At 39.8% G+C, this 16,733-nt stretch overlaps 1 protein-coding gene across 3 annotated transcripts in view; it reads left to right on the forward strand.

The window, feature by feature from the left end:
- DYM (dymeclin) overlaps nucleotides 1–16,733 on the forward strand; it is a 338,993-nt gene that overhangs the window by 138,645 nt on the left and 183,615 nt on the right. For all 3 annotated transcript variants that reach the window (XM_077777573.1, XM_077777572.1, XM_077777571.1), the window contains 4 exons: nucleotides 240–418; nucleotides 2,264–2,389; nucleotides 13,747–13,860; nucleotides 15,053–15,147. In XM_077777573.1, coding sequence (XP_077633699.1) covers nucleotides 240–418; nucleotides 2,264–2,389; nucleotides 13,747–13,860; nucleotides 15,053–15,147 — 514 coding nt within the window. The remainder of the gene's footprint in view (nucleotides 1–239; nucleotides 419–2,263; nucleotides 2,390–13,746; nucleotides 13,861–15,052; nucleotides 15,148–16,733) is intronic.

Here is a 16,733-nt window from a genome sequence, read left to right on the forward strand (position 1 = left end):
GGCACTTGTGGGGATGAGCACTGGGTGTTATATGGAAACCACCTTGACAAACTATGAAAGAAAAAAGAAACAAAAGTAAAATAAAATTGAAATAGAAACTTTGAACCTGAAATGTAGCAAGATATGAGATTAATGGGAATCAGATTGTATACATTGCCAGTGCTTTTATTATTTATGTGAGGCATGGTCCTGAAAATACTAACATGGTATTTCATGATTTTGTGTTTCCTGTGATCCAGATAGCAGTCCTTTTCCCTCGTCAATCCCACACACCTTCCAGATTAACTTCAACAGTTTGTACACAGCTCTGTGTGAGCAGCAGACATCTGACCAGGCGACTCTCCTCTTGTACACGTTGCTGCATCAGAACAGTAATGTTAGAACGTACGTGTTGGCTCGGACAGATATGGAAAATCTTGTAAGTACCACACCACCCATTTCATCCCTTTTGTATTGTCTGGGCTTTTGAAGAGCAGTTTCTTTTCCCAGGCGAGCAGGCGTGGTTGGCTCATGGCAGTGGTGATGGTTGGAGACTGATGGGGATCTGCCAGCAGGCACAGGCAAGGCAGGAGGCTGACAGTGCACGGGACAGCGCACATGCAGTGTGGCCCCAGCGCAGGAGGACACAGCGGCGCGGCCGGCTCCCCTGCGCCACAGGTCTTTAACAGCTGCCCAGTGCCCGTGATCCAGCCCCATCAGGTCTTCCGAGAAGCACTGCTTTCCATCTGCAAGATATGTACACCCCGGTGGTTTTTCCAGTGCTAGGTGTCCACCTAGCAAGTTCACATAGCTAGTCCTGTTCGCAGCAAGTTCTGATAGACGCGGCTACGATCCGGCAGGGTGGTATTCCAGCTTGGTTCCCCACGTGTCCCGTCCCTTCAGCAGACTTGGACTTGAGGTCTGCCTGAACTCAGTTCCTGGAATGTTGGAGTTTAAGGTACCTGTGCCAGACAGCACTTCAGTGTATTCTGTCCTTCACAGTGTGGCTGAAAACCTCCTGTAGGGAAGCACGAGTTCCGTCTGTAACGATCGCGTAAACAAAAATGCTCCCATGAGTGGAAAAGTAACCTTACCTCACCAAGGTGTTAATATTATATTTGAAATGCATCCTATAGAGATACCCGTGGGCTGTTGATACATTAATAAAATTGCGTGCATTCCTAACAGAGCCAGCGGCTTGCTGGAGGCAACAGGAATGCTCCCTCTGTACCAGTTTTTATAAGTTGATAGCAGGATTCACCAGGGATTTGGTGGCCATTTTTTCAGTGTTAAAGATAAAATAAAGATAAAAAGATAAAGAGTATTATGGAGTATTAGAATTCATTTGAAGAGTATGTCCTACGTCAGAGTGACAGAAAAGACCAAAAACATGCTGAACAAACCTGTCTGCACACCAACTGTATGTGGAAAACATAGTAAAATCGGATGTAACAGTGTTCTGCTCGTGTGAGTAAGAGCTTGGAGAGAAGGCCTGTTGCATGATGGGTAGGTGAGAATAAGCAGACAGTTCTGAGCCTGATGTATCCTAAGTGAGATGATGGCAGTAAGCATAAAGCCCCTGACACTATCTGTTCTCGAAAGTTCCCCGGTAAGGATGTTAGTACATAAGCATATGTAGGCAGTAGTCATCTGTAGATGCTGACATAATGCCAGTAAAAACTGAAAAGGTTTTGTTTTGGGTTTTTTTGGAATAGGGGTGGAGGGTTATACGTTTACTTTTGTTTCCAATTTCTTGTATAGATTATTTTGATAATGTCTCAACTAATGTCCGTATCTGTCTTTTGTTCCATAATGTTTAGTGAGGCTACGACTAGAAAATATATTATTGGCAGGAAATTTGCTGTGCTGATCTGATTCTGTTGTTAACAATTCATTTCTTTTATTCTGCAATCTTTTCTATGAAGAAGATAATGTTCGACACATTAGTGTTTCTAAGAATACCTTACTGTGTACATATTCCTGCTGAGCTGGAGGTATATCTCCCTGTGCTCAGGGTCACATGTTGGCCCAGATGGTCTCCGCACACCCGGTCTTTGTGTGGTGGCCGACCTTCACACAGGGTGACCGTTTTCTCTACTGCTGTCCAGGCTATCTACACGGAGAAAGTATTTTCGGTCATAAGCTGGTTTGTGTGGTTTTCTTTTTCCTTTAAAGAAACCTATAATTATGAAATTAAAACAGTATAGAATAAAAGCATTAAGGTTGAAAACGTTGGTCTTAAATAAAGTAATTGGAATAGTAAATTAAAATTTTTATTTGATAGGTTTTACCAATTCTTGAGATTCTGTATCATGTTGAAGAAAGAAATTCACACCATGTGTATATGGCCCTTATAATCTTACTGATCCTTACAGAAGACGATGGCTTTAATAGATCCATTCACGAAGTGGTAAGTTATCATTATTTAAGAGTGTCAGAGTTACAGAATAGGCATGTCCCTCCACATGATTTACTGTGGCTTTAGCATTTCTCCCTTCTTTTCCTTCTGGTAGATGTTTCTGCATGACCCTGACTCAGAAATGGTGTGTCTTTCTTCAGATTTACGAAGTGCTTTTTTTATGAGTGACCATTAGCCTGTTAAAAATTCTCCAAATTGGGGCACGTGGGTGTCTCAGTCGGTTGGGCATCTGACTTTGGCTCAGGTCATGCTCTTGTGGCTTGTGGGCTCCAGCCCCATGTTAGGCTCTGTGCTGACAGCTTGGAGCCTGCTTCGGATTCTGTGTCTCCCCATCTCTCTGTCCCTCCCCTGCTCACCCTCTGTATTTCTCTGACCCCAAAATAAATAAACATTAAAAAAATTAAGGGGCCCCTGGATGGCTCAGTCAGTGAAGCATCTGACTTCAGCTCAGGTCATTATCGCAGAGTTTGTGGGTTTGAACCCTGCGTTGGGCTCTGTGCTGACAGCTCAGAGCCTGGAGCCTGCTTTGGATTCTGTGTCTCCCTCTCTCTGCCCCTCCCTTGCTTGTGGTTTGTTTGTCTCTCAAAAGTAAATAAATATAAAACAAATTTTTTAAAATTCTCAGATGGTTTCTTGTGGTGCCTGGGTGGCTCAATTGGTTAAGTGTCCAACTCTTGATTTCGGTTCAGGTCATGATTCCATGGTTCATGGTGTTGAGCCCTGCATCAGGCTCTGTGCTCACAGCATGTAGCCTGCTTGAGATTCTCTCTCTCTCTCTCTCTCTCTCTCTCTCTCTCTCTCTGCCCCTCCTAGATTTGTGCTCTCTCTCTCCCAAAATAAATAAACATTAGAGTGGGAGAAAAACTCTTAAAACAGTTTCTTTAGTAATTGAGGTAAATGTTTTTGTTGTCACTGAGTTCATTTTTCCTCTGTTTCATTTCCCCTTTATAGTTGTGGCAGAAATTGTCAAACAGGTTTGCCTCTTGTATACGGAGTAAGTGAAAGAATAGGGAACAAAGAGAAGACTGAGAAATTAATTGTTCTGTATTTTTTAAAACAATGTAACATAACTTAAGTCTTTTCAGTTTTAGTCCTTTTGGTGAGTACCAATCCCAAACTGATTTTTATCTTCCTCTTTGATATTTTCTTTGTGTCCAAGTAACACAAGTACATAGGTTTTAGTTTGTTTAATTTTATTTCATGTTTTCTTTATTGTTAAGGGTGGTGGGGAGGGCGGGAGGCAGAGCCCCAGCAGGGGAGGGGCAGAGAGAGGGAGACACAGAATCTGAAGCAGACTCCAGACTCCCAGCTGTCAGCACAGAGCTGGATGCCAGTGCTTGAACCACAAACCATGAGATCATGACCTGAGCCAAAGTCCAAGGTTTAACCCACTGATCCATCCAGGCACCCTTATACCCTTATTTGTTTTTTGTTTGTTTGTTTGTTTTTTGTTCTTTTTTTATAGATTGTATTTTTAAGTAATCTCTCTATACCCAACATGGTATGGAGAACCCTGAGATCAGGAGTTGCATGCTTCATCAACTGAGCCACCCAGGTGTCCCACTCACACTTCCTTTTAAAAAAATTGTTTTTTTGGGGGGCGCCTGGGTGGCTTAGTTGGTTAAGCGTCCGACTTTTGCTTAGGTCATTATCTCACGGTTCGTGGGTTTGAGCCCACATCGGGCTCTGTGCTGACTGCCAGCTCAGAGCCTGGAGCCTATTTCGGAGTCTGTGTCTCCCTCTCTTTCTGACCCTCCCCTGCTCACGCTGTCTCTCTCTCTCTCTCTCCTAGAAATAAAAAATATTTTTTAAAAAAATTGTTTTTTTGAGGGGCACCTGGCCGGCTCAGTCTGTTACATCCAACTTTGGCTCAGGTCATGATCTCATGGTTTGTGGGTTTGAGCCCCACATTGGGCTCTGCACTGATAGCACAATCTGCTTCAGATCTTCTGTCTTCTCTCTCTGCCTCTTGCATGTGCTCTCAAAAATAAATATTTAAAAAAATAAAAAATTGGTTTTTTTTTTCTTATTACTGAGTTGTAAGCTTTCTGTATGTATTCTGAATCACATGGATTTTTTTTCCCAGTCTGTTAATGTAGTTCATTATACTGATTAAGTTTTGAATATTAAATCAACCTTATATTCCTGGGATAAACTGCACTTGGCCATAGTATTTGGTTAAGTTTTGAACTCTGATTGTTTGTATCTTTCAAGGAATTTATTATACATTCCTTCTGAGGTATTGAATTTATTCCTGTAGACTTTAACTTATTGTTTTTTTCTTATTACTGTTTTTTCCACTTACCTTTTTGTATCTGTACTAGCCATAGAGATGTTATCACTCTTGTCCTTAATGTTGGAATATGTATCATTTCTCTCTTATTCTGCCTCTGCCTGGCTAGAGGCTTTTCCTTCCTTCCTCCTTCCTTCTTCCTTTCCTTCCTTCCTCCCTTCCTTCCATCCTTTCTAAGTCTTTTCAAAAGACCAACTTTTGATTCCATTCACTTTTCTCGATTTTCTTCTTTTTCATTAATTTCTACTTTTTATTTCCTTTCATCTGCTTACTTGAAGCTTTAACTTGCTTTTTTTTAAGATTTTTAGAAGCTTAGACCTTTGATTTTAAATCTTTCTACTTTTTTACTATAAGCAAAATATATGAAAACTCATAAAAATGATAACCTCCTAGAAAGATGATCAAGAAGAGAAAAAGTTACAAACATATATTACGGAGAGTGTGTAGGAGATCAGGACAGGTCCCAAAGATATTAAAACAACGTTCAGAGGGTACTATGTGTAATTTTATGGTATAAACTTTAAGTATTAATTGAAATGGACAGATTTCCTCCACTCCTAGAAAAAAAATGTAACCAAAGCCCCCAAAGACACAAAATCAAAATAGTCCTGTTTCTGTTAAAGGAACTGACTTTGTAATGTAAAATCCTAAACAGAAAATTATTGGCCCAGCTGATTTTTAGCTATGGTTTCTTCTGAAAATTGGAGGAAGAAGTAATACTAGTCTTCTAAAAGCTCATCTAAAGTCTAGAAAAAAGGGAAATCTTTCCAACTCATTTTATGAGTAAAGCATAATCCTGATACCACATTTATCAAAATCTGATAAAGGAAAATTACAGGTGGATTTTGAGTTGAGTGGCAAAAATTTATTAAGTGGCATAAATGTAATCATAAAGCTTATAAGTTAAATATTATAAAATGCAATAAAGCAAAGTAGTAAAAAGAACAGATGTCAATAGCAGTGTTCCGGGGATGCAAGGGTGGTTTAATATTAGAAAATCTCTTAATGCGATTCATTTAAAAAAAAAACATAAATCATGTCAATAGATACAGCAAAGGGATTTGATAAAATTCAGCACCTATTCATGATAAACAAGGCAAAATTCTCACAAAATAAGGGTAGAAAAGAAATTCCTTGTCTTAATAGAGTGTATGTACAAAAACCTGTAGTTAAAGCATGATACTTGAGGGGTGCCTGAGTGGCTTAATTGGTTAAGTGTCTGTCTCTTGATCTCAGCTCTGGTCATGATCTCCTGGTTCGTGAGATCGAGACCCATGTTGGTCTCTGTGCTGACAGCGCAGAGCCTGCTTGGGATTCTGTCTCTCCTTCTCTCTCTGCCCCTCTCCCACTTGTACACACTCACACACTCTCTCAAAAATAAGTAAATATTTAAAAAAAAGCATTATACTTGATTGGAGAATTTTTTTTTAATGTTTTATTTATTTCTGAGAAAGGGAGAGAGGCAGTGTGAGCAGGGGAGGGTCAGAGAGAGNAAAAAAAAAGCATTATACTTGATTGGAGAATTTTTTTTAATGTTTTATTTATTTCTGAGAAAGGGAGAGAGGCAGTGTGAGCAGGGGAGGGTCAGAGAGAGAGGGAGACACAGAATCTGAAACAGGCTCCAGGCTCCAGGCTCTGAGCTAGCTGTGAGCACAGAGCCCGATGCGGGGCTCAAACCCATGAACCGTGAGATCATGACCAGAGCCGAGGTTGGATGCTTAACTGACTGAGCCACCCAGGTGCCCCATAGATTGGAGAATTTTAGAAATATTCTCTTGAAAGTTGGAACAAAGAGGATGCTCTGTGTTACCACTCTTCTTCAGCATTGTATCAGAATTCTGAGCAGGTCATTTGAACTCAAACAAGATGTAAATGGTTTAAAAATTGAAGAGAGGAAATCTGAATGTCCATATTTATAGATGTTGTGATTGACTACATGGAAAATTCAAGAAACTCTAAAATTAGAACTGTTAGGAAAGTGGAGTGAATTTTCTGCTTCCAAAGTTTGTATTCAAAAACAAATATAATTTTTACATACCAGTAACAAAGCACTTCAAAAATGTGACCTAGAGGTACTTTCTATCTATCTATCTATCTATCTATCTACCTATAATATTGCACATGCATGAGCAGGTGAGGAGGAGAGAGAGAATTCCAAGCGGGTTCCGCACGGTCAGTGCAGAGCCCAATGTGGGGCTCGATCTCACGACCTGAGATCATGGCCTGAGCCGAAATCAAGAGTCAGACGGTTAACCAAATGAGCCATCCAGTCACTCCTAGAGATAGTATTTATAATGGCAATAATACTACAGTGAACTCGGCCAAAGTACCTAAATGAAAGATACTAAATTGTGATGTAATAGATGGAGAGAAGATACTATCTTGTGTTTATGGACAAGAGGATTCAGTGACAGAGTTGTTAATTTTGCTTTCAAATTAATCACTATGTTCAATGCAGTTCTTACCAAATCATAACAGTTTTTTGGGAGACTGATAAAATACAGTTTGAACAACATGGATTTGAATGTGTGGTTGTACTTGGACCTTTTCAATAAATACAGTAGTGCTCACCACTAAGTTTTTCAGGAGTGAAAGTTTTGTTACACGTGGATTTTTTTACTGTGGAGGTGGGTGGGTTCCCCTAACTTCCACATTGTTCAAGGGTCCACTACGATCCCTGAAAGCATATGGAAAAGTATTTTGCGCAGAGATTTTTTTGGATAGAAGCAATGTGGAGTTATCCTACCAGATCAAACTAGTTACAAAACATTAGTGATTAAGATGTGTTCCATTAATAATAGAATAAAAAAAAATGGATACAATGCAAAAGAAAGTAGAGAGTACAGAAATTACATATGGAAATACAAAGTATGACAGAAATAGTAGGTAAACCATGCTGAGATTGCGAGCTTGGCTTATCTAGTAGAAAAAGTAAAATTAGATGATCCTTGCCCCACATACAAAGACAAATTCTACTTGTGTCAATAAGACCTGGATGTGAAAAGCTGAGCTTTCAAACCTCCAGAGAGAATTGAAGGCTAATATTTGTTATTAGCTGGAGATAGGGGTTTCTTACATTTTATATTACACAGTGCACAGACCATGAATGAAAACGTTAGTAAATTTGACTACACTAAAATGAAAACCTTTCATGGTAAATAACGATGAAAACAAGCCATAGACAGGAAGATGGAGTAGCATTTTTTAGGAGTAGCATAATCAGAAAAACAAAGTATTCAGTAGAAAAATGGGCAAAGTAATAGAAGAACAGAATATAAAACCTGTATGACTAACAAGCATTTTAAAAAGGTGTTCAACCTAGTGATTCATCAGGATTATGCTGAATAAAATAATTTCAGTATTTTGTCCTTATCAGTTGGGCAGAAATTACAAGCCCTGTCATGAACTGGAAAGGGTACAGAGAAAGAGGACTCTCACAGACTATGTAAATGAGCAGACCCACTTTTGAGAAGAATCTGGCCTTGCACATTCCTCAAAACCTGCAGCAGTAAAGTACATGCTCTGCCTCCCAGCAATTCCGTTTCCTGGTTTGCATCCTAAGAAAAACTTTTGCAAATTTTCACAAGAACACGTTTGAAAGAATGTTGCTTGTAGCATTGTTTGTATTGTTCAAAGATTGCAAGCAGCTGATAACATAAATGAAATAATGTGGCACAGCGAGGGTGAATGAAATAGAGCCACATGTATTGATAATAGTAAATCTCAGCAATCTGCATGGTAATCAAATATCCGCTTCAGAAGTATCCAGTGCAGGCTGCCAGAGGGTAGAGAATAGGATCAGGGAGGAGGAGTAGCTAGCCTGGGGACTTCAGAAGCAAAAATATTAACATTTGACAAAATGGTGATGGATACAGCGGTGTTTTTTATACCAGGCTATTCAGCTTCTGTGACCTTTGAAATGTGATGACAGAAATCTATAACTGTACTGTCTGATATGTTAGCACCTGTAATGTGGCTAGTGTGACTGAGGAATTGAATTTTTCATTTTATTAAAATTTAATTTTAAGTACCCACCTACCGCTAGTACTACTGTGATGAACAGTGCTGCTCTGTTAGTTAATAGTGATCAAAATCTGGGGCGCCTGGGTGGCTCAGTCGGTTGAGAGTCCAACTTCGGCTCAGGTCATGATCTCACGGTTCATGAGTTCAAGCCCCACATCAGGCTCTGAGCTGTCAACACAGAGCCTGCAGCCTGCTTCAGATTCTGTGTCTCCCTCTCTCTCTCTGCCCCTCCTCTGCTTGCACTCTGTCTCTCTCTCAAAAATAAATAAACATTTTTTAAAAACTGACCAAAACCTACATTTATTTTAAAAAGAGCTATTCAGTGACTGCAATTTTGCTTCCTAGCAAACTCTTGGAGATTTGTTTATGAAGTCATGAAGTACTGAAAAATGGGTGGCTTAAAACAGATGTTTTATAGATTGTTTTTCTTTAAAAAATTTTTGTGATTCCAGACTTTAGATAATTAACGTTCAGAGAATAGAAATATGGAGAGTAAGGAATCTCTGGTTTCTGAGTTTCATGTAGCGAGATTTTGGATAGTAAGGGTCAGGATCTGTATTGTAATATTGTTTTTACTGGGGAAAAACTGGAAATAACCTAATTGCCATTAGTAGAAGAGTAGACCAAAAGAAACTCGGCCTATTAGTGCAATACTATTCAGTGCTTAGATGGAATGAAGTAGAAGTGATCTTCATGTTGTTAACCAGTATGGTACCAAAACCAGCTAGTAAGAATGGGTGTCAACCATGGTCTTTCGTTGTCTGCTCTGCATTGATTGCTGAACCCTCAGGAGGTCCTGGGGGAGTGGCTTGGTGCAACAGCTATTTATTAACTGCCATAGAAGTATTCGTTTTAAACAGTGACTAGTACTATCAGAATTTGTCACAGGTGGTAAATATTAATTTTCTTAGATGCATCAACATGGGGGTGTTACAGGAACATATTGAGTGAAAAAGTAAGATGCAGATAAACACCTTTGTGTATTAGTTTCCTGGGCTGCCAGGCTGCTGCAGTCTGGGGGGCTAAACCCAACAGAAATTTCTGGTCCTCGTTTTGGTGACTAGAAGCTCAAAAGCAAGGTGTCAGCGGGGCTGTGTTTTCTCTGAAGGACCTAGAGGAGAGATCTTGCCTCTTAGCTTCTGGTGGCCAGTCCTTGGCATGCAGTTTCTGTGTCTCTGTTGTCTCGTGACCTTCTCTCCCATGAGTGTCTGTTTCTGCGGTCTCTCTCCTCTTGTTTTAGAGATACCAGCCATATTGGACTTAGGGTCTTTCCTAACCCAGTATAATCTCATCTTGGTTAAATCTATAAAGATTCTGTTTTCAAATAAGGTCACATTCACAGGTTTGGGGTGACATGAATTTTGGGGAACACTGTTCAACCCAAGGCAAAATGATCTTGTTTTTGTAAACTAGCAAATATACAAAGGAACCCTGGGTTTTAGGGGTCCGTGTGTGCACACATAAAGCATTTGAAAGCAACTGGAAAGATCCATACTAAACTCAAGATAGTAGCTGATTGGCGATTGATAGTGTAGCCCCTCTTGGGGGAAATAAAATAGGATTTATATATTTAAGAAACGAAATCTTATCAATTAATGTCGATTGTGGGAGTATGGAAGTTCATTATTCTTTGCCTTTATATACATATTTGATTCTTCAAAGAGTTGATATTGTATAATATGTTACTGTACACCACTCCAGCATATAAACATTTCGAAGAGATATAGTCAATAAAGCCAAATCTATCTGGGGGGAAAAGCTCAGAAAAAGATATAGAACAAGCAATTCTCTCATATACCTTTTGAGGAGGAAGACATTCAGCTCCTTGAGGGGTTTCCTTCTGCATGTTATTTGAGTTGGTTTACCATGAAATGATGAATATGTATATATTACACAATCAGGATAACAGTCTGTGGCTATTAAACTGTATTATGAATATTGAATACGAGAGCCAGGGAATCACTTTTGTAAGAACCAGTTAAATAGATCAACAACTGCAGCTGGGTTACCGAGAAAATTTGCTGTATGTTGCCCATTCTGCATTGACGTCCCATGGGAGCTGTGTGAGCTTTACAAGGAGTTATTTATAATTTTTCTTAAGCACTACCAGAATCTCTAAACAATGATCATTTTTCACAAGAAGAAAGTTTTATGTAAACACTAAATTGGATTTCTAATTTTTATAGTAACATTTTAAGTTTACTTTGTGGATAATATTTGAATATTTGTTGAATATTAAATGAGTAAGACTACTTAATTCCAAACACTTTTTCCATCCAGTTGTATAATTGACACACACAGGCAGATGATAAGAACTCATTACCTCTGTTTCAAATAAGGATGCCTTAGGATAATTTATCTCTAAGTCAAGGAGCCAAGAGGAGAGAAACTGAACTCTACTCAAAGGTGTGACCTTTAAAAAAGACAGAGACTTCTCCCACTAGCTTAATGAGTATCCTGTGTTATGTGTTAGTTCACTTGGGGACTTAAGAGCATTGGTTCTAAAACTTTCTGGTCTTTACATGTGAAAATAATTGAGGACATCAAATAGCTTTTTTCTATGGGTTATAGTTTTGTACATTTGTCTTATTAGAAATTAAAATTGGAATATTTTTTAAAATAATTAGGTCATTTAGGAATAATGGTGATTATAATAAACCTACTACATGTTAGCATCAATATTCCCATTTTTATAAAAAATAACTATTTTTCCCCCAAACAAAATTTGGTGAGAAGAATGCATTGTTTTATGTTTTTGCAAATCTCTTCAGTGAATTGCCTTAACAGAAGACCGATAGATTCTCAGGTCTGCTTCTGTGTTAAACTTGTTGCACTATCAGCCATGTTATGTAGCATCTGGAAAACTCAACTGTATACTCATGAGAGAATGAGAGTGGAAAGTAATGTCTTGGTATTATCATGAAAATAGTTTTGACCTTCAGAATGCTCCCAGAAATGTCTCCAGGACCCCTAGAGCATTCCGGAACCACATTTTGAGAACTGCTGCCTCAGAAGGACTGAGCGCTTCACCATTCCTTTATAAAGGTTCAACTGGCAGAACTCATTGTTTTGAATTTTTCTATCACTTGTTTTACACGTAGGTTATCTCTTCTATTTGATGGTGGCCATCGTTAGTCTTGAATACATGGGAATGCTTATGCTTTCACATTTTTTACCTCACAAACAGTATTCAGTTACCATGTAGTGGACATTTGTAGTATGCTATCCTCTGAGTGGAGACCTTGGCACAGGTCTGGGTCGGGTTATTTGTGATGGGGGGAGGTACTAGTTGATGTGGGACACCTGCCAGACCGTTGAACTGAGTGAAAGTCTATTGGGGGGGGCACTTGTGTGCACTTGCATGAAGGTGTACACAATATCCCTTTACTTTTTTGTTCTTCTGGTCTGTTTCCATCCCCCCTTTTTTATTTCTAACATTTTTTGGACTTTTTGGGGGGCAGATTTACCAGAGAAATATCATTTTAATGATTTTTTTTTAATGCTTATTCATTTTTGAGAGACAGAGACAGAGCGTGAGCAGGAGTGGGGCAGAGAGAGAGGGAGACACAGAATCCGAAGCAGGCTCCAGGCTCTGAGCTGTCAGCACAGAGCCTGAGGTGGGGCTCGAACTCATTAACCATGAGATCATGACCTGAGCTGAAGTCGGACACTTACCTGACTGAGCCACCCAGGCACACCCCTATTTTAATGATTTTTTAGAAGAACTGAAGTACAACTGTATTATTTGGTCTTAATCACATTGTCCTGATTCGGTGGATTATAATTATGGTTTGTTATTGCTTTGGGTTTTGTTTTGTAGTCGTTACTGTCCTTCTCTTGAAGTCCTTGAGCTGTCACTTTTGTTGTTGTCACAGTGGAAAGGATGGGCAGCCAAGTACTTGTGTGATGGTTTGTTTTTTCCCCAGAAATGGTGCATGGACTGTTCATATTGACTCTTTGCATAGTTATTAGTCTTTATTTGTATACTTGTGTGGTGGTTTCTCTAGGTTTAGAATTTTAGAATCATAATCCGGTCCTCAAAAATTTATCGACGTTGTTCTGTTGTTATGCAGATGAATAGTGTTTAAGGTGAGAAATCGAATGTTAGTTTGCTTGTCTTTCTTTTGGTGATAACCTCTTTCTTCTGTCTGGGAGCCAAGGATTTTATGATACACTATAAATTTAGAAGTCTTACCAGAATACATTTAGCTTTCTTTCAATATTTCTGCTCAGAATGTTGAAAGTTTTTTTTCTCCACAAAATTTTCTCATATTATGAATTTTTCTGTTCTCCTTCTAGTCTGTACCTTTCACAACTTCTGTTAAGTAGATATTAGGTCTCCAGTTTGCTTGCATATTTTTATTTTGGTCTCAATTTTGCTTTCTATAGCTGTTGTCTCAGAGAACTTTTCCAGTTTAAATCATAAATCTGCTGCACTGCCCAGTTTTTGCCTCTGTCTCTGACACCTGTGTCGCGTATCTACAGTGGAGTCGCACCATCTTAGGCTGGAAGACGGTTCTAGCTACCGAGCTGTGGCGGTGGCCACCAGCGCTGCCTGCTCTTGGTAGCCAGAGTGGGATTCGGCACGTCTCTTCCAGAGCGTCACTTATCTGCATTCTGGGCCTTTCCTGAACACAATTGTGAAGCTTTTCTCTGGTTGTTGGGGCAGCTCTACTATTCAAGAGACTCCTCAGTTTTCTTGTTTTCACTCTTAGACTGCTGAGCCCTGACTGGGTCTTCCCTCTTGACCTCATGCCATCATCTTTCAAACACCTCTCCTTTTTGTCTACTAATGATCTCCTCTGTTACCAGATCTGTTTTCTTTTCTTTTATATTTAAGAAGGAAGTCGACATAAACACTTCTGCACTGTTTTGCCGTCTTCAGCTAAAAGTCCCACAATTCACAAAGCTTTATGTGCTGTTTAACTCACCTGCAGAGCAAAGCTAAGGCTCACTCAGAGATTGTAGACATGGATAATCCCTCTTTTCCTGAAGCAGTCCTATTTACTTAAACTTTTCTTCCCTGTTGCAGATATTAAAAAATATTACTTGGTATTCAGAACGGGTTTTAACCGAAATTTCACTGGGGAGCCTCCTGATACTAGTGGTAATAAGAACCATCCAGTACAACATGACAAGGACAAGAGTAAGTATTCCAGGGCTGGATTTTTATCATTAATGCGTATGGCACAGGTAGGCCTGTCGTTTACAGCAATCTCAATATTTAGAGTACGAACATCTTCATGAAATATGGTCAGAAAATACAGATCTGCCAACAGTCACTGAATTACATGATCCTGAAATAACGTGTATAGTGTCTGTTTTTAAATATTTAATTGATTGTGTGGATTAGAGATATTTTACAAAAAAAAAATGAGCAGTGGGCATATTTAGATAAAAAATGTTTTACCTTTGCTGAACCAGGAAAACTGATTTTTCCTTTAAAAGCAGCAACAACAGGGGTGGCTGGGTGGCTCCGTCGATTGAGCATGACTCTTGGTTTTGGTTCAAGTCATGATCTCACGGTTTCATGAGTTCAATCCCCATGTCGGGCTTGCACTGGCAGCTCGGAGCTTGCTTGGGACTCTCTCTCCGCCCCCCTCTCTCGGCCCCTCTCCCACTCAAACTGTCTCTCTCAAATAAATAAATAAATAAAACTTAAAAAAAAATTTAAGAAGCAACTACAAACGGTGAAGATACAAGCACAAGGAAATACGAATTCAGACCGTAAAGAAAAGAAGAAAGGATGCTTTCAAGAATAAAAGGAAAACTTCAACTGGATTGTATTCGCAGGACTTGGGAGCAAGTTTCAGTTCTGGTCTGTAGAGAAGGAATGTGCAGAATTCATAGCTCAGAGAAATGGTCAGGTTTACTGCACTGTGTTCACTTATTTCCCTCAGTGAGGCTAATGTAGATACTTGTCCATAATCTTTTATCTGAAACTTTAGGAGCCAGATATATTTAAGAACGGAGAATTTTTTGATTTTAGAAAGATAGTTACAGTCCTTACACTGTAGTGCTACAATGCATGGAGCCGTTAGTTTCCTGTAATTAAATATCAATATTTCTGCAAGGGAATAGTTCAGTATCCACCAGGATAGGGATAACGAAAACCCTGAATAGCATCATCTTTTGTACCAGATGTTGCTTCCAAATGCGTGGTGAGAAAACTTTGAATTTTCCATGCTTTATTAAGGATTTTAGAATTCGAGAAAAGGGGCTGTGGCCCTGAACTTTCTACAGTCAGTGACAGTTGAGTTGACATTTACTTCTGGTTAACGTTGCTTCATACGTAGAGACGACCTGATGTCTGTTTTCAACTTGCTATTTCCTCGCAGGACAAGTACCTTCACACCAACTGTCTGGCTGCCCTAGCAAACATGTCGGCCCAGTTCCGTTCCCTCCATCAGTACGCTGCGCAGAGGATCATCAGGTAAACATGAGCTATAAGCAAAATACTGAAATGTGCCTGTTGGCTGACCCAGTGGAATGGGTACTGTTGGTGGTTCCTTTTCAAAGTTACCCACAAGGGGCATCAACTTTTCCTGCTTAATATTTACCACCTTCTCATTCCGTTGAAAATACCTTGTCCTGCTTTGTTTTCCTACCCAGCTTTCTGGCCAGAGTTAATTGCATTTACTTTTCTGTCTTTTTATAAAATTCAGTTGTAAGCTTTGTGTGTTAGCTTTTTATAGGGGAGCAGGTCTATTTCTTAGTAACGCAAACTAGAAACACATTTGCTGAGCATTTTTTAGCCCTGCGCATTATGCTTTTAAAGGAGCATAGCTGTGTTTGTTATACAGAATTCTTCTAGTAGCAGTTTATTGTTATATTACTTGCCTATTGGCTGTTATAACAGATGACCACAAATTAATGTCTTAAAACAACACAGATTTATGAATCCGTAGATTAAAAGTTCAACATAGGTCTCATGAGGCTACAATCAAGATGCCATAGGGCTGCATCCCTTTCCGGAAGCTCTAGAGGCTGTTTCCTTGGCTCTTCCAGTTGCTAGAAGCTGCCAGTCTTCCTTGGGTCGTGGCCCCTTCCGGCACCGTCAGGGCCAGCAGCAGTAGGTTGTTGAGTCATCCTCATGTCTTATCTCTCTGACCCTTTTCCTTATCTCTCTGACCCTTTTCCACTCTGAGGATCCTTGTGATCGCCTTGGCCCTATCCGGGTAACCCAGGGTGATCTACCCGTCTCGGGGCCCATGGCTGAATCACAATTGCAGGGCTTCCTTTGCTGTGTGAGGCAACACATTCACAGGCTGGGAATTGGCAGGTGGACATTGGGAGTAACCATTATTCTGCCTGCCACGACATCACCAGAAGCTCCTTTCTGTCCCTTCTCCACCCTTTGCCAAAGACATTGTCTATAAGGGTAGGAAAGCTAATGATGAATGAATTTTAAGTTTATTTATTTTGAGAGAGAGAGAGAGTATAGGAGGGGCAGGGAGAGATAGGGAAAGAGAATCCCAAGCAGCCCCTGCAGGGCTCAGACTCATGAACCGTGAGATCATGACCTGAGCCAAAAACCAAGAGTCAGATGCCTAACCGACTGAGCCACTCAGGCACTCCTCATTGCAGAGACGTTTAATCTACTTTTTGTCTCTGGGGTAGAATGCACAAGATTGTCTTTGAGGCTCTCAAGTAGAGCATTTGTCATGTAAGTCCCTGAAGTCAGATGGTTTCCTCTAGGCCTTGCCTTTGGAGCAGTTCAATTCTGATGATTAGTTCTCAGTTCTGACGATTAGTTCTTGTGTTCTAGTCGTTGGCCGGAATCACAAGTCCACATTACTTTTAAACTCTGATCTTACATTCCATTGGTTGGAGACACTTATTGAGCTGGCCTTATTTTTAATAGTCACTTAGCATTATGTATTTATCCTCAGAATTTAGCAAGGATATTTCCAGTGACTCACTGGTTAGTTTAGGTCTGGTCCTAATACATTATGTTGGCTTCTTGGGGGTTTGTACTCGAGTGGTTGTCTATTTGACTGACTTTGGACTAACACTAAC

This window comes from Crocuta crocuta, unplaced genomic scaffold (genome assembly GCF_008692635.1).
Source record: "Crocuta crocuta isolate KB4526 unplaced genomic scaffold, BGI_CrCroc_1.0 scaffold36, whole genome shotgun sequence".
Classification (NCBI taxonomy): Eukaryota; Metazoa; Chordata; class Mammalia; order Carnivora; family Hyaenidae; genus Crocuta; species Crocuta crocuta.